The sequence below is a fragment of the Lycium barbarum genome, chromosome 3, assembly GCF_019175385.1.
Source record: "Lycium barbarum isolate Lr01 chromosome 3, ASM1917538v2, whole genome shotgun sequence".
Lineage (NCBI taxonomy): Eukaryota > Viridiplantae > Streptophyta > Magnoliopsida > Solanales > Solanaceae > Lycium > Lycium barbarum.
Genome location: NC_083339.1, coordinates 141,235,965 through 141,254,338, shown reverse-complemented (window position 1 = coordinate 141,254,338; position 18,374 = coordinate 141,235,965). Strand labels below are relative to the sequence as shown.

Below are 18,374 nucleotides of genomic sequence, written 5' to 3'. Positions count from 1 at the left end.
TTATAAATCATGACAATCTGATAAAATAAATGGAATAAGTTAATATAGATGCAATCGATGAAAACTAAAAATGGTGACAATTCATAACAACTTCGTAGGTATGTAAGTTATCCAACAAGCTAACTAGGTGGAATATTGTATTAAATCCCGTGAATTTATCATGACTCACGTGCCACGATTCTGAAATGACTTTTTTTTTCCCTTTTTTTAGTTTGTAGCTTTGAAATCATAATCACATGATATGATTTGTGAGCATCTCAATAGAACAATTATGTTGAAGATAGCATAAAATCCTACTAATTTGTCGTAACTGGCATGTTATTGTTGTCGCGTTTCTTAATCATCTCTGCTTCTCAACTTAAGAATATATTAGTCCAATTTTTTTTCATAAAACTTAAAAAAGGCCATTTTTTAACCGAGTTTAAAATCGGGGATAATTTTTAAATATGAGCACAATATAGCCTATTTTTGCAAACCACCTAATTTAACAGCCTTAGATGATCCTGTTTGTGCAAATCTGACATAGATAAACCGGAGGCCCAAAGTCATGCAGCTCAATGTTGGCCCAAACCCACAACGCAAATCATTTTTTTGCGCGGATTGTCCTTCTTTTGAGGTGGTCTTTAAATTTTGGCCCTCAAATTGGTAGTCTTTAAGTTTTGCTCTTCGCTTGAAAAGGTAGCCGAAAATACTGAGGTTCTGGGTTCGAACCCCCACTCAGGCATAAATATAAAAATAATTTTACAAGGCAAGGCTTTGAGAAAAGTCTGGATCCGACATATGTTGCCTTAAGGTATAACGAAAAATTTGTCTTATAAGGCAACCTATACTGGATCTGACGTAACTTTAGTTATGCCTCAAATAACTTATGTTGTCTCCGGCAGAAGTTGCCTTAAGGCATAACTAAGCCTTAAGGCGTAAAAGTCTGCTTTATAAATTGCCTTAAGGCATAAAATTTATGCCGAATCCTGTATAACTTTAGTTATGCATTAAGGCGCTTATGTCGGACCCGACATAACTTTCCCCAAGCCTTGCCTTGCAAAATGATTATTTATTTTATGCCGGGGTTCGAACCCAGAATCTCAGGATTTCTACGCGTAGAGCAAAAATTAAAGACCATCAATTTGAGGGACAAAAATTAAAGACCACCCCGAATGGGGGGCATTCTTGCAAAATTGCCCCAACACAATCATTAATTCCATATCATTTTTTTGCACGGATTGTCGTTCTTTTGGGGTGATCTTTAATTTTTATCCCTCAAATTGTGGTCTTTAATTTTTACCTTTCGCCTAATATTTCGAGATTCTGGGTTCGAACTCCAGCTCAATTAAAAAAAAGAATTTCGCAAAGCAGAATTTTGGATTCGCAAGGCAAAATTTTGCCTTCAAAACTCTACCTTAAGGCAGAATTTTGAAGTCAACCAAAACTCTACCTTAAGGGCTCATTTGATTGGGAAATAACTTATCCCGGGATTAGTTATTCCACCCTCAAGGTGGGATAAAATAAGACTACAATCCCAGGATAACTAATCCCGGGATTAGTCATCCTAGATTTTTATTCCAACCAAACATGGGATAAAGAGGCACTAAAATTTTATCCCGGGACTATTTTTGCTTATCCTTCACACCAAACGACCCCTAAGAGTTTTGTAGGCAAAACTTTGCCTTAAGATTTTTTTTAATTTGAGCGGAGGTTCGAACCAAAACTAAGGGGTCAAAAATTAAAGGCCAGCCCCAAAATAAGGACATTCCTGCGAATTGCCCATTCCAGATTGCAAACTCCCGCGCTCTCCAGAATTTTCTCGTAAGTCTCGAGTCTTGACTCATAACCAACTTTTGAAAACCAGAATTCTCTGGTGCAATCACGTCCCTTCTCCTCTTCTCGCCGCCACAACGTGTACTTTTTCCCGAACCCAGTAGAATTTTTCCAATACTTATATATACCCCACATCGCCCTGCATTTACCATAACCAAAAATCAAGAACAAATAAAATCTCAGTACACTCTCTCAGAAAAGCTCTCAATCAAAAAACAAACCTTTGTTTCTTGAAAAACTTACATTTCTGTAGTAATGGCGAAATCAGAAGGCAAAGCTATTGGCATTGATCTCGGTACAACATACAGTTGTGTTGGGATCTGGCAAAATGACCGTGTAGAAATCATCCCAAATGATCAAGGCAACAGAACCACTCCATCCTACGTTGCATTCACTGATACAGAACGTCTCATCGGTGATGCAGCCAAGAATCAAGTAGCTATGAACCCACAAAACACCGTATTCGACGCTAAACGTTTAATTGGTCGGAGATTCTCCGACCCTTCTGTCCAAAGTGACATGAAACACTGGCCTTTTAAGGTTGTCCCTGGCCCGGGTGACAAGCCCATGATCGTCGTTCAGTACAAGGGTGAAGAAAAACAGTTCTCTCCTGAAGAGATTTCGTCTATGGTTTTAACGAAAATGAAGGAAGTAGCGGAATCTTTCTTGGGGAGTACTGTTAAGAATGCTGTTGTTACTGTTCCTGCTTATTTTAATGATTCTCAAAGGCAAGCTACGAAAGATGCAGGAGCTATTTCCGGGCTTAATGTTATGAGGATTATCAATGAGCCTACTGCTGCTGCAATTGCTTATGGTCTGGATAAAAAGGCGTCGAGAAGTGGGGAGAAAAATGTGTTGATTTTTGATCTTGGTGGTGGAACTTTTGATGTTTCTTTATTGACTATTGAGGAAGGGATATTTGAAGTTAAGGCTACTGCTGGTGATACACATTTGGGTGGTGAAGATTTTGATAATAGGCTTGTTAATCACTTTGTGCAGGAGTTTAAAAGGAAGAACAAGAAGGATATTAGTGGCAACCCTAGGGCTTTGAGGAGGTTGAGAACTGCTTGTGAAAGGGCGAAAAGGACTTTGTCGTCGACTTCTCAGACGACTATTGAGATCGATTCGTTGTATGAAGGGATCGATTTCTATGCTACAATTACAAGGGCAAGATTCGAGGAATTGAATATGGATTTGTTTAGGAAGTGTATGGAGCCTGTGGAGAAATGTTTAAGGGATGCTAAGATTGATAAGAGCCATGTTCATGATGTGGTTCTTGTTGGTGGATCCACTAGGATCCCTAAGGTACAACAATTGTTGCAAGATTTTTTCAACGGCAAGGAGCTTTGCAAAAGTATTAATCCTGATGAGGCTGTGGCTTATGGTGCTGCTGTTCAAGCTGCAATTTTGAGTGGTGAAGCTGATCAAAAAGTTCAAGATTTGCTGCTCCTTGATGTCACACCTTTAAGTCTTGGTATTGAAACTGCTGGTGGTGTGATGACCGTGTTAATTCCAAGAAACACTACTATCCCAACAAAGAAAGAGCAGATCTTTTCTACCTACTCCGATAATCAACCAGGTGTGCTTATTCAGGTTTATGAAGGAGAAAGGCCAATGACAAAGGATAATAATCTTCTTGGAAAATTTGAGCTTAAGGGTATTCCACCAGCACCAAGAGGAGTACCTCAGATCAATGTCTGTTTTGACATTGATGCTAATGGAATTTTAAATGTGTCGGCTGAAGACAAGACTGCTGGTGTGAAGAACAAGATTACAATTACAAATGATAAAGGTAGGTTAAGCAAGGAAGAAATTGAGAGGATGGTTCAAGAAGCAGAGAAGTATAAGGCAGAGGATGAGTCCATGAAGAAAAAGGTTGAGGCAAAGAACTCATTGGAGAATTATGCTTACAACATGAGGAATACAGTGAGGGATGAGAAATTCTCAGGGAAATTGGATCCATCTGACAAGCAGAAGATAGAGAAGGCTGTCGATGAGACAATTGAGTGGTTGGATGGGAACCAGTTGGCTGAAGTAGATGAGTTTGAGGATAAATTGAAGGAGTTGGAGAACTTGTGCAATCCAATAATTTCAAAGATGTATCAAGGTGGTGCTGGTGGAGATGTGCCCACGGGAGCTGATGCGGGAGCTGGCTATGGCCAAGGAGGATCTGCAGATAATGGTCCAGGGCCTAAGATTGAGGAAGTGGATTAAAGATGATATAGACATTTTTGTTTTAATGATCTACTTGTACTCTAATTAGTGTAGCTTTGAGTCAGTAAATATGTGTCTCTGTTGTTTGGGTGCAGAGTATTAGTATGGGAGAGTAATTAGTATGAAAGCTATGTAGACGTCTAGCTATGTTTTTCTAAATAAAACTATTTCTTGTTCCAGTTTTTCCAACACTTCTTAGACGTTTTGGCAAAGATACCTATTCTTGCTTCTCATGTGTAATTTCTTACAACATCTTTTATTAAGCTGGTGCAGCGCAAAGTAAATAACGTTTCAGAAGTATGGCACAGAAAATACCAGTAGCCTTGGGAGGGTGTGCATGACCAAAAACACATAACTTATGACGCCCTACATGCATGCTCTATGTGAAAACTTCAGTTAGATTCTTTTAACGCTTTGGTTACAAGAAAAGGATTGGTATCATAGTATCTTGAATTGGTGGACAACATAAAACGTCTTACAAATGTTTGGAATTTAACCCTTAATTCACACGTTAGGACGTAAATAGATTCCCCTGCCACCTAAAACTGTCAAAAATTGTCAAGGTATTTCATTTCAGCTCTCACAAGCAGGGGCGGAGTCACATTGGCTCCAGGGGGTTCATCCGAACCCCCTCGGCGAAAAATTATAGTGTATTTTTAAAGTTAAAATTATTTTGTTATGTATATATAGTAGATGTTGAACCCCCTGACTTCTTCGTATATTTACCTTTTAGAATTTTTGAACCCCTGGATGAAAATCCTGGCTCCGCCACTGCTCACAAGCATCATCAAAACATAAAGTAATCCTTCAGTGTTGCCAGACTTAATACAAGGAAACATATGAAGCTAATCCGATGAGGTATTCTCGAGTATAATAGTCTTATCTAAGAAGCCAGGAAAAGAAGATACCAAATGCTTTAATTGAGACCAGAACTATATTGGTCCCATCTCTGGGACTGGGTCAATGGAGGTTAAAGGGAAAAGGAAGGGATCAAATTGAGCCAAAGCAACATAAACACCACCTGGAAGAAGATCCTATATAACAAGCTCTAATACTCATCAGTCAACAAGAGTAGCCATTGCCTTTGGTCTAAAACTAAATATTTCAGCATTGAACACTCTCCATTCCCTAATTTTTGCTCTTTTCATCTTTCCCACTTTCAACAGTTACTCAGAAAAGGGTAGACTAGTGAGACCAATAAGGACATTTAGCCCAAAAAGAAACAATGAAGATTGCTTTCTTTCCTTGTTTCGTTATCCTGTTATGCGCTCTAGCAGTCACAAGCAGAGGTGTCCATCTTGCTGGTACACCAGAAAGGAACAGTGAGAGTGCTGTTGCAGACATTAGTGGCAGCAACAATAATTCTGAGGTAGCAAGCAAGGATTTCATAGCAGATGTTGAGAAAAATCAGAGAGGAAGGGGAGCAAATGGGGGTGGAAGTATTACTCGTCAGCCACGTACACTTGATAAAAATTCAGCTGTAACACTTAAGCGGCCTTCTATATCCGTGTCAACTACTTATGTCATTTCTAGCTTGCCTATCCTCCTGGCTCTGCCCTTTGTCATTCCCTAAGATGTTCTAAAATATAGCTCAAGCATTTTTCTTTCTTTTTTCAGCTATCCTCATTGCGGTTATGACTTGTGACTTCGTGAGTGTGATGTTATGTTTGTTTTGGTAAAGTTGTATGTCTATCAGAACAGCTGTGTCGCATAGCGTGCTAAGAGAGGTGATGCATCATACGAGTCTTTCTTCATCTCTCCCTCCTTAGTTGTTTGCATGTGTGTGTATTGCAGCAAAAATTTGACCAAACAGTCATGTATGCAGAACATAAACAAAAACATGAATTAATGATAACCAAGAACTCTTTTGCTAACTGACCAAGCACAGTGATACTATTAGATTGCCAAATTGTATAAAATGATATTCAAGAATATTAGCATATAAAAGATAGTCCAGATAAGATATCTGTGCTTCCCATTTACTGCTACAATTCTACAGAACAGAGAAGTAGGAAATTTTGAGTAACTAGTTCTCTTAAACAAATTCAGGGGAAGTGCTTTCAGGATTTTTCTATGTCAAGGGAAGAACTATGGGATGAACACGTTGTTACAGTGTTATTAAAAATTGCTCAAAGGAGAGCAAATCTTCTCAACATGAAGAGAAAACTAAATTTGTTCCAGTATAATTAGTACTCTTTCAACAAAGAAAGAGCAAATCTTCTCAACATGAAGAAGAGAGAAGCCCATTGAAAAGGATGATAATGTTCTTGGGAATTGCACACCAGCACCAAGGGGTTGTAACAGATCCATGAGCTGCGTGGATATTGATGCTAATGGCATACTGAACGTGTCAGCCGAACACCTGACTGCTGGCGTGAAGAACAAGATCAACACAAATGACAAAGAAACATTGAGGGAAAGAGGAAATCCAGAGAATGGTTCAAGAAACTGAGAGGACGAAGCCATGAGGAAGAAGATGGAAGCAAAGAATGCATTAGAGAACTATCCCCACCAAAAGCACATTACTTATGAGGCACTACGTGCATGCCTGATGCCTCTATAAGAAAACTTCAGTTAAGACTGTTTGAACCCTTTGGTTAGAAGGAAAAAGGAGGGCATCATATTCTCTTGAAAGAAAACGTTTGGTAAATGTTGGAATTTAACCCTTTATTCTCACACGAGAATATAAATATATTTACATGTGTGTTTCAACTGTCAAGAATCTGTCAACCTCAGCTTTCAGAAGCATCAAAGCATAAAATTATCCTTCAGTATTGCCAAAAATAATAAAGAACCACTTTGACTGATTGTGATAAGCTATTCTCGAGTATACTGTAAGCCACTTTATGTGCAACAGCATTAGTCTTCATTTTAAAAAGATAGACCCACAACTGCACCAACACAAAAAGCAGATTCCAAATGCTTTAACTATAAGATAACACATTCTTTTAGAAGTATAACTAATGATTGGTTATACAAATCCATCCTCTGCCCCACTGTCCAAACGCGATTACACAATTACCTAGTGTATATCACATTGGACAATCAGTGAATGATTGGATACTACCAAGTTTGTGAAGGATTCAAGATCATACTTAGCATGAAATATAGAACTGTGTCACTCATGGATGATCAAATAATGACGGATTATATCTTAAATTCGGATATTTTCGTTAATATTGGAGTTTCTATTGAGCATAAAATGGTTTACTTTTCCCTTCAAGTGCACTCCAGCTAGGTTGTTCATACCCGCACAGCTAAAGGAAGAACTTTGCCATAGACTACAAAAAGGCAACTCTCTAAGACCAAATATTTTGGTCCCATCCCTGGGGTTGAGCCATATTTTATAGAAAAGGTGAATGAAGATTAAAGGAAAAGGAGAAAGGAACCAAATATTGAGATAAAGCAACAATAAAACCATCTAGAAGAAGATCCTATATAACTACCTGTTATACTCATCAAGAGTAGCCATAGCTTGCTTTGGTCCAAAGCTAAATAGTTCATCTCCTAATTCCCTACTTTTGCTCTTTTAGTTCTCTCCTGTTCCAACAGGCAATACAGAAAAGGAAAGACTAGTGAGATCAATAACAAAAAATGAAGATTGCTTTCTTTTCTTGTCTCTCTATCCTGTTATGCATTCTAACAGTAACAAGCAGGGCTTCTGAGATTTCCGATATATCTGACAACAAAGATGTCCATGTATCGAAACATCTTGCTAGTGCACCAGAAAGAAGCAACGAGAGTACAGTTGCAGACATAAGTGGCAACACTGTTAAGTTTGAGTTAGCAAGCAAGGATTTTATAGCAGATGTTGAGAAAAATCAGAGAGGAAAGGGAGCAAATGGGGGTGGAAGTATTACTCGTCAGCCACGTACTAAAAGTTCAGCTGTAATGCTAAAGCGGCCCTCCATCTCCATGTCAACTACTTATGTCATTTCTAGCTTGCCTCTTCTCCTGGTTCTGCTCTTTGTCATTCCCTAAGATGTCCTAAAAGATAGCTCAAGCATTTCCCTTTCTTTTATCAGCTATTGTCATTGCGGTTGTGACTTCGTGAGTAATGTTCTGTTGGTTTGTTTTGGTAGAGTGATATGTCCTTTAGAGAACAGATGTGTCGTGTAACATGCTGAGATTGGTGATCTCTCTTCATCTCTCCCCTTCATCTTCCTTTCCCTCCTTATTCTTTGCATCTGTGTGATTTCAGCTCAGGTTCATGTATGTAGCACATAAACAAAGAACATGAATTAATGAGAACCAAAAACTCTTTTCTAACAGACCAAGCACAGTGATCTTATTAGACTGCTAGAATGTATAAAAAAATGTTAAGAATTTTAGCATATAAAAGATAGTCCACCTAAGATATCCGCGCTTCCCATCTACTGCTATAATTCTGCAGAACAGAGCAGTTGGAAATTTTGATACCAAGTTTCTTAGACAAGCTCAGGGGAAGTGCTTTCAGGCTTTTTTCATGTCAAGGGCAGAACTATGCAACAAGTACGTGTACAGTGTCACTGAAAAATCAATGTTGTCGTCCATAGTGTCAAATCGGCCCCTGTATTTATGTAACATTAAAAAGAGGGATCTTTAATAGCTGTAATAAACAGGAAGAACATATAACTTCTTGTACAGTCTGCTTAAGTTCAGTGTACGCAATACTAATCATGCTCTAGTTCTCCATAATAACTAGACACCCAAGTTGTTTGCCACAAGGAGCTTTTGCCACTCGAGCTGTGTCCTAAGCATGTTCTCACATATAAGGAAGTCAAAAAACTTTAAGGTATTTATAATCCATGCAGCATAGAAGCAGAAATAAAACTGATGTCCAGGGAAACAAAAAAGAAAAAAAGAACAACCTCCAATGCAAAAAATAAAAGGAGTCTCTTTTACATGTCGATCATTATAAATTGAAGGAGCGCAATATTGTTGGCTTCTTTCAAATATCATACAAGAACTTCTCGAAAAGTTTCATGTGTTCTGCTTGCAGCGAGATGGCAACTGATTGACTGCCATCATTGGTCGGACTTGGCAATATAAAGCTTAAGCCTTCATAAGCAATACCACCAGGTCCCATAAATATTGGCCTACCCCAGCCAAAATCAGCATCATGGATTGGCAGCCTAGACCAACTAGTTATTCCTAAATTCGGGCACTTAAACGTATGTGCACCACGAACGAGTGCCTTTAGATCAGGCTGCAACTCCAAATAATCAAGAGCTGATCTTAAGTAATCGTTGTCCATTATAGCCAATTGATCATGAATTTTACTGGCAGCATACCAAATAGGCTTCGATTGGAGATCACCAGCGACTGCAACAGGAGTGGCAGTAAATATCACATTACCAAAATAGCCTGGAGGGAGAGAAGGTCGGAGTCTTGCACGCCCATCAGTTGCTATGTACAACTTGGTTTCTTGATCCTGAGTGAGTCCTCGTGCCATACAAGTGGAGCGCCACACGTGTCCTGCCAACATCTCATAGGAGCTGTAATTAACTGTATTTCCACATTCCTTGGACTTAGCCTTGAGGGTATTGATTTGGTCGCGGGTTAGTTTGAAGATGGACACGTTTGTTTCAGGAACAGTTTCTGAGTTGGGTGCGTTTGGTGAAGTTACTTTGAGAGTGGGAGGTGGCTGGTACTCGATGTGGGGGAACTGAGGCTGAGGTGGATCACGAGCACGGAGGAGGGTCCGGTCAATGAAAGGTGGGATGGTGAGGTCAAGACCACGAGCCATATCGGACCATGTGTTGATGAAGTGAAGACCAGAAGCTCCATCTGCTGCGTGATGTTGCATGCCCACACCAAGGGAAACTCCCCCACATTTAAAATGTGTTATCTGTTCAACAGATTGATGTATCAATTTCAAGTGATCATACAAAAATTACATAAAAATCCCAGGTCAAAATAGAAAGAAGGCAAATAAGAGTGCAATCAAACAAGATAAATTAGTGGGAACTTTTCTTCTCTAAACGTATGATGTAATTTTTCACTTTAATCCAAAATTAATATACTACTACAAGCAGTTTGATAATAAAGACATGCTGTATACTTAGGGCCTGCTTTGTGGTAAGGACATGAAAAATGTCTCTTATCTTATTTTTGATGTTTTGGTTGGAATAAAAATTGGTGCACAATTAACCGTCGTTTGGTAAATATTGATTAAAGTAATGAATGCGGTAAGGACACGAAGAAATTAAGAACTACAAAATACAAAACCCTGAAGAAATTATAGTAGAGAAAATGACAGGTGCCAGCATGTGGTAGGTGGGAAGGGGAGAGAGCAACAAATGAAAGCGCAAAGCCACCTAATTCATCCAATCTTGACTTCCAAAAATAGGCACTCCTGATTGTTTTTATCAAAAATTAAATTACAGGACCATACACTATAAGAAAGTGATCTGAATACTAACTAATTGGAGTAACTAATTGCTGGCAACTTGGCATAATCCAGTACAATAAGGCAATATAAAATTGAGTCTATGCATTTTGCTTCTTATCATCCTTTTTATGTGCTAGGGATGGGAGGACGAACCCAGATACTCTTTCCGTCTCAATTTACCTGATATAATTTGATTGCATACCAAAAAAAAATCAAAAAAAAATTGGAACTTGTAAGGTCTGTGTACACTCTACCCTCCTCAGATCCCGTTGTGTGAAATTTCACTGGACATGTTGTTGTTGTTGGAACTTGTAGCTAACCATGACATGAAACTTTTATGGTCATAAAAATATGTCACTAATAATAATATGAAAAAATTAAAATTAAATTAATTTAAGTAAAATAATGGATCGTTCCTTTTATTAATAAGAAAAATATTAGAAGAAGATAATTTTTTACCATTAATGTGGTATCTCATGCATGCCCTAGGCCGCTAGAGAGATCTTTTTGTGGAATTTAAAACCTGCACCCTACCCCAGGAATTGAGGCTAAAAGTCAATCCTGGTATTCAACAACTCTTCTTATTTAGAAAATGTATCCCTCATTTAATTAACGTGATCAACAATGTCTGCACAGTTAGATCGGAAAATGCTTTGACAATGGAGTCTTTGACTAAATTAACTTATCTTGGCTCGACAGGAGGGTAATGTTCGTCTGATTAAATTAACTTTATCATCATTCCATATGCTTCTTGATCTGAAACTATATATATTCATTTTTTTTTATTTCATATATTTTAGTTTAAATAAATGTGAAATTTAAGAATATAAAACTTTTAAATTTTTAGTTACAGGTGTGTACATATAAAATTTCAAAAAGTACCTTTGAATTTTGTAATCTTAAATATATTCATGTCATTCTTATAAATGAGAGTTATTAAACTAAAATAAAATTTATTAAAATTTTAGAAAATTTATTAAATATAAAAAGTAACATAGATATGAAGTACATTTTAAAAGTAAAACACATAAATTGAAGTAGAGGAAACACGTGAAGTATTCCTTTGCCTAGCTTTTGGCCTTCCTAGAACACAGGAAAAAGGGGACAATTATACCCTTATCGTTATATTATGGACCCAATCCATTACCCCTTGGCTGGAAAAAAAATGGGCCGGATTGAGTTATTTTAGTGGTTAAAAAATTATTTGAGGAGAAAATAATTTTGAAGGGCTGGGATGATGCCACGTGACAGCTGTTAGACATAAGGGTATAATTGACCTCATAGTATAGCGGTAAGGGTATAATTGGTCCTAAAGTATAACGAAGGGTATAGATAAACTATTTCCCAAAGTTCAGGAGTAATTTTGGCCCTTTTCCGCAAAAAAAAATTGGGGGTAGGGAAAGGAAAAATGTGGAGGGAATTAAAAGGTAGGGGAATCGAATACTTATCAACAAGTTGAAAGTTAAGGCAGTCAGCCAATTGAGCTACTAAGATTTCGCGCAGACAAAATTACTTATGTGTGTGCCTTTATTCATATTCGCTATTCGAAGCAATGGATAGACCTATTTCTAATATCCCGTTCGTTTTATTTGATGTCTCTGTTTAATTAACAAAGATAATAACATACTAATTTCATAAGCGAGGTCTGAAAAGAATTTTATACCTTAACCTATCTCTATTTAATTGGGCATGAATTTTAAGATAAATATGTACTATGAATTGTTAGAACTAAAAAAAAAAAAAAAAAACATAAATTGAAATATATGAATTACAAACTTATGGGTTTTAGCATTTAGTAGGCGTTTGGCCATAAAAACAAAATATTTTTCACTTTATTTGAAATTTTGAAGATGGAGTTGTTTTTGTTTACAGCTTAAACATGTTTTTAGGTGTTCTTCAAATTATTTGGAATCCATGGTCAAACATGGATTTCAAGTAGAAACGTTTTCCAGAAAAAAGTGAAAAATTGTTATGGCCAAACAGGTCCTAATCCATTATAGTACAGACATATATTACCAATTTTAGTAATCATGGTTACCAAAAACGTACCTGCAACACTAGTAAAGCATAAGAATGAATTCCCTGAGAATAATCAACGGCTGGGATAAGTCGTCGTAGCTCCAACGTGGGTGCAAAATCACCAAAATCATCAACCACACCATCAGACTCAGCTTCCACTAATAGCACACCTTGTCCCTTACAATCAATCTCTATCCGTCCATCTTCATCCCTACAAAGCCTCCCAGCCATCGGATAAAAAGGCACCAAAGCTTTACTTAACGCCTCCTTAAGCACTTTTCCGTCAAAGAAATTTGAGGATCCTGTTGGCCTGTAGAAATAAACACTTGGGGTATGGAAATTTGGGACAACTAAATCTACATTAGAGTTCCATAGTTTGATTTGTGGTGTCTCTGTTGCTGGTTGCACCATCGTTGATTCTCTCACCTCGATCTTCATCCTTGATTGATCAACTCTGTTTTTTTGGTTTCTGAAATGAAAGCACAAAAACTTAAATAATCGATTGAAATTACAAATTCATTTTCAGTTTCCTACTATGAATGTGATCGGACACCTACTTAACGTGTTATATACCTATCATTAGCATTTGTTCCAGTTTCCCCTGCCTCAGAAAATGAAATAAACATAAATTGATTAATTGAATAGAAAATGAATTACCTTAGCGTAGTTGAGCTTTTTGCCTTTATGTTATGGGTGGTGATATGGTTGGGAGTGGGTTGAGAAATATAAATCAATAGAAATGACGAATAGAGTTTATTATATAGTAATGGGGAAGGTGGTACTTTGGTAATTGTGTTTTTTTTTTTTTTTGTTAATTTACATTTTATAATGTATTTTAGGGTTCACCTACCGCGCTTGTCCGACGTGACTAATTCTACGAAAGTCCTACTGCTCAGTGTTCACGTTCCAAGTAACATTTGCCCGATTTATTATTATTATTATATTAGAGTAAAAAGTACGAAATGTTCCATACGGTTAATATGACATGTTTTTCAAAATTATGGAACGCCTTTCTAAAAAAAATATTTTATAATCTCAATAATTTCTAAATTTTATCTTTTTTTTTATTACTTAAATGTTTTCACTTAAGTAAGGATTCAGTAATTGAAACAAGGTATGTTGATTTTTTTGGGTCTTCACACGATGTTTGGCTTTCGTATTGAGGATCGCTAAATTTGAATTCATGTTAGTATGTCCTATGTTGGAGTAAAGTGCTCGCTAACAAAGGTGATCCCATATAGAAGATTGAAACCTAAAACTTTTGATTGATAATGAAGCCACAATCCTTGTTAAGAAGATGTTTTCAGTTAAGAAACACTTCGGTAATTGAAACGGTAAGGCATGCAGATTTCTTCTAAAAGTAAATAATACTTCTCGTTTTGTTGAAACAAATTAAGTTTATCAAAATGGTGGATAGTTAAGACCGGATTAAATAATAATCTAAGCAATGAATTATGATGATATATCATATATGTCTTATATATTAGTAAACGGAGTACGGAATCCGATTATTTGTGTTAATGAAAAATTAATTAAATTCAAACCATGAAATTATAGGAATCTCAAGTACCAACCGGAAAATAAATAATCGAAGCAAAAGTGGCGGGGCGATAGTGGAGAGAGTTGGTGAGATGGTGACCTAAAACTTATAATTCCAGAAGTGTCTCTAATTCAACATTTTACCAAACTTTAATGTTTTATTTGTTTGTCCAAACAGATAAGAGCAAAGCGAGAAGTGGGGCAGGGGTGGAAAAATTCTTTATAAGAAAACCAAAGATATTTTCTGTTTCTTGCAAATTTCTTGCAACATTAATTGTATAATATGGGTATGGGAACAAGTCGATGTGGGCCTCCACGGGGGTTGGTTAACTCTTAAATCTTAATCACTCAACGCTTCTCTTAGATTATAACCAACAAGTTTATCATTAAGTATATACAATAGTATTTTGCTTACATTTGATATTTGTACATATCATTAAAGAGGTTAGTTTTTCATTTATAATAGTGGTGTTGGTGTATGGATTTATTTGATATCAGGAATATTTTGAAGCTAACATGCATATGCTTAGGGGCAGAGGCGAACTCAGGATTTTAAGACGGCAGGCGCATCATTATGTTAACATACACGGCAACAAAATTTTTAATGACGACTGGAGATAATACCGTGTCGGACCGGTCACTAATAGCGTAGCAGTGGCGAAAATACAAGTATATAGGCGAAAAAATTATGTTGGAGCCGAGATTTGATCTCGGATGGTGACCAGTGAGCACTAGGGGGCTAAACTACTTTTGCAATTATGTTTGAGGGATCCTTTTAAAATATATCATAATTTTTCAATGTGTATATATATATATATATATATATATATATATATATATATATATATGATTTTTTTCGAAGTTAGGGGGACACGTGTCCCCCACCCAACACGTTGGGTCCGCCCCTGCTTAGGGGTTAATTTGTTCTTAAATCAAATGTTCAGACAAATAGACAAAGAAAATTAAAGAGAAGCATAGAGTCGAACAAAATCATATCGCACTCCACTAATCTGTTATCTTCTATCAATAGAGAAATTGTGTTCCTCGTCTATCAAAACTAAAATACATAAAAAGTAATAACCTATTTAGCATTTTTTTTTTGTCTTTGTTGAAATTTATAGTAACTACTAAATAATTTAAAAAGTATTTAGTTTAAAAAAATCTAAGTCATAATTATTGTATTCACTCATTTTTGTGATTATTTTCTTCAATAATTAAACTAATTTGATTTAATGTAAATAATGAGAGCAGAATTTTTTTTCACCAAGTACTCATTAGTCATTTTTCTGCTTTCTTTTTCACATGCTTATTTTAATGCTTTATGCAAGGATGAGTCAATCCATCTAATCTCCATGATGTACTTTTCAAACACGCAATATTTTGGGAAGAAAAACAAACAGAAGGACATGAAAGTTTAATAGTATGCTAAAGTTTAATAGCATGCTAATTCAACGCCGTTTTTTACTTTTAAAACAAAATCGCTAATCTCCAGAGAGTGGGAGAAATGATTTAATTGCTTTTGTACCCAACGTAATCCACGTTGAATAATATCTTTTGCATCGTGGTCAAAAATCCTGTGAATGAACAGCTTACATACGGTAACCTTATTTTGTATTTTTCTTTGTTTAATAGTACGAAATCTACTCAATGAACTAATTCAGATTCACTTTGAATAAAATTAATTCAAGGGGAAGTGCTCTGCTTTTTTTATTATAAATTTTTCTATTTTTAAACTCGAACATAAACTCTTTAATTAAGGAAGAATATTTTTCATTAATTCTATCATATTTTATATCACTGGTTCATTGACTCTCGGTGAAATATGAAAAATTACCAGCTCGGTGCATTTTTTTTCCCTGACAATTCTTTCCACCTTGCATTATTATTAAAATAAAATATGCAACTATTTACTTGTTCTCTGCTTTCATGTTGAAACTCAGCATAAAGCTCCTTTAGGCAACCTACCACTCTTGACGCACTTAAAATTAAAGATTTGGATGAGCCATGTATTTAATCAAGATCAGCAACATAACTTCACAGATGTTGACATAATGGATTGTGGATATATAGTGGTACATACTTTCTACCAAAGTTCTTCACTTTCCTCAGTATAGCAAATCAAAGGATGATGACGCGTTGTGCGACAATAAGAGATAAAAAGAATTCATGTATTCATTGACATGCCTTTCTTCCTTAACCAATTGAGCGATGACAAATTCTAAATCTATTGTCGCATATGAACAACCATCGCTTCTAGTGGATCATCCTAACCCAGTGGTTAGATACATTTAAGTACTTAGTCAACGCCTCCCTTTGCTACACGAAATAGGATGGGTCGGATCCGTCCTATTACTTACGGGTTAGCTAGTGACGGAATCAAAAATTTTACTAAGCACGAAAAAGTTCAACATCTATTTTTTGTATATAGTGTGTTGACCTTATGTATATAGTATAATTTTCTGATGAAAAGAGTCGTTCATATGAAGCTCCTTGATGAGCCCCCTAGCACTACCCTGAGTTCAACTGATCACAGTAATTTTGACTTATACTTTGAACATTGTAACTCAAGAGCTTTCTCAAACATAAAATTTAAATTCTAAGTCTGACTAACTTTATTGTTTGATTTGTTGACACGGTATACTAGAAATTGTATATTGAAGCCCAGAAAAATTGTATATATATGAATTATAAAACAAAACTTCAGTAAGACAGAAATTATAAAACATAGACTACTTGTTAGATATTATGAATAAAAAATTATCTAAATCCTAGTGCAAAGATTATCATGTATCAGTATTGATGCGAACCCGCGACTTAAGTAGGATAAAAAAAAAGTTGAACCAAATTAGTACAAAAAAAAAATCACATTAATAGGATTCACGCACGAAATTCGTGCGTGAATGTAATGATGCCTTTATCCTTTCCTTTTTCCTTCTGTGTAGTACACTTCTACATTTACACTATATAGAAGCACGGGTGAGATCACTTTTCGTCGTCCGTTTCAAAAATAAAAAATTATGGGCCCCAAAAAAGTTGTGGGTCCCATATATATTATTAAACAACAACTAATAATTAAAAAAAAATGCCGCATATATATTAAACAACAACTAATATTAAAATAAATAAATTGGGCCCCATATTAAACACCAACCAGTAATAAAAAATAAAAATAAAAAATGAATCCCATATTAACAAAATCAAGCAATATTAAAAAAAAAAATGAATCCCATATTAAAAAAACAAACAATGTTAAAAAAAAAATGCTTAGAAAATCAAACAATTAAATCAATAATGATGAATTCATTGTCACATGCGTATCAACCCATTAGAGCGAGCAAATGAAATTATTGTACAACAACATACTTAAAATACAAAAGTGCTTAGAAAATCAAACAATTAAATCAGTAATGATGGACTTATTGCCGCATGCGTATCAACCCATTAGTGGGAGCAAATGAAATTATTTTACAGCAACATACACAACAACTAATAATTAAAAAAAAAATGCCCCATATATATTAAACAACAACTAATATTAAAAAAAAAAATGGGCCCCATATTAAACACCAACCAGTAATTAAAAAAAAAGGAGAAGAAAAAAAATTGGATCCCATATTAACAAAACCAAGCAATATTAAAAAAAAAAAAAAAGTGAATCTCATATTAAAAAACAAACAATGTTAAAAAAAAGTGCTTAAAAAATCAAACAATTAAATCAATAATGATGAATTCATTGTCACATGCGTATCAACCCATTAGAGCGAGCAAATGAAATTATTGTACAGCAACATACTTAAAATACAAAAGTGCTTAGAAAATCAAACAATTAAATCAATAATGATGGACTTATTGCCGCATGCGTATCAACCCATTAGTGGGAGCAAATGAAATTATTGTACAACAACATACTTAAAAACCCATTAGTGGGAGCAAATGAAATTATTATACAGCAACATACTTAAAATACTTATATATTAAAATAAGATAGAATTTAATTACTTTTTTATTTTTTCCTTACTCTAATAAATGTGAAAAGAGATTAATGTCATAAAAGAAAAAATAATATTAAATGGAGATCAAATAATTAATAAGGTAAATTAGTGAAATATAATTCTAATTGACGTTTCCTTAAAAAATCGTGTACCGTCCGTTTCAAAAATAAAAAATTGTGGGCCCCATATGTATTAACCATATATATATTAAAAAACAATTAATAATAAAAAAATGCCCCATATATATTAAACAACAACTAATATTAAAAGAAAAAATTGGGGCCCCATATTAAACACCAACCAATAATTAAAAAAAAAGAAAAAGAAGAAAAAAAAGTGGAATCCACCGCATCCAAACTCATGGGAAAAAAAAAGTGGATCCCATATTAACAAAATCAAGCAATATTAAAAAAAAAGTGAAT

General features: G+C 35.4%; 4 protein-coding genes across 4 annotated transcripts; 3 read left to right on the top strand and 1 right to left on the bottom strand.

Annotated features, from left to right (window-relative positions):
• The first annotated feature begins 1,953 nt into the window (after positions 1-1,953).
• On the top strand, positions 1,954-4,220 carry LOC132633083 (heat shock 70 kDa protein). The gene has a single exon (XM_060349297.1). It carries the CDS (start codon positions 2,071-2,073, stop codon positions 4,027-4,029), a length of 1,959 nt encoding a protein of 652 aa, XP_060205280.1. The 5' UTR covers positions 1,954-2,070; the 3' UTR covers positions 4,030-4,220.
• A 428-nt stretch (positions 4,221-4,648) lies between these two features.
• LOC132633087 (uncharacterized) lies at positions 4,649-5,767 on the top strand. Its single transcript, XM_060349301.1, has one exon. The coding sequence runs from the start codon at positions 5,255-5,257 to the stop codon at positions 5,600-5,602; it is 348 nt and encodes a 115-aa protein (XP_060205284.1). The 5' UTR covers positions 4,649-5,254; the 3' UTR covers positions 5,603-5,767.
• A 1,567-nt stretch (positions 5,768-7,334) lies between these two features.
• On the top strand, positions 7,335-8,168 carry LOC132633086 (uncharacterized). The gene has a single exon (XM_060349300.1). It carries the CDS (start codon positions 7,624-7,626, stop codon positions 8,008-8,010), a length of 387 nt encoding a protein of 128 aa, XP_060205283.1. The 5' UTR covers positions 7,335-7,623; the 3' UTR covers positions 8,011-8,168.
• A 612-nt stretch (positions 8,169-8,780) lies between these two features.
• On the bottom strand, positions 8,781-13,226 carry LOC132633084 (shikimate O-hydroxycinnamoyltransferase). The gene is made up of 3 exons (XM_060349298.1): positions 13,079-13,226; positions 12,452-12,890; positions 8,781-9,859 (listed from the first exon to the last, which is right to left on the bottom strand). The coding sequence occupies exons 2-3, from the start codon at positions 12,857-12,859 to the stop codon at positions 8,960-8,962; spliced, it is 1,308 nt and encodes a 435-aa protein (XP_060205281.1). The 5' UTR covers positions 12,860-12,890; positions 13,079-13,226; the 3' UTR covers positions 8,781-8,959.
• Between the last annotated feature and the right edge of the window lie 5,148 nt (positions 13,227-18,374).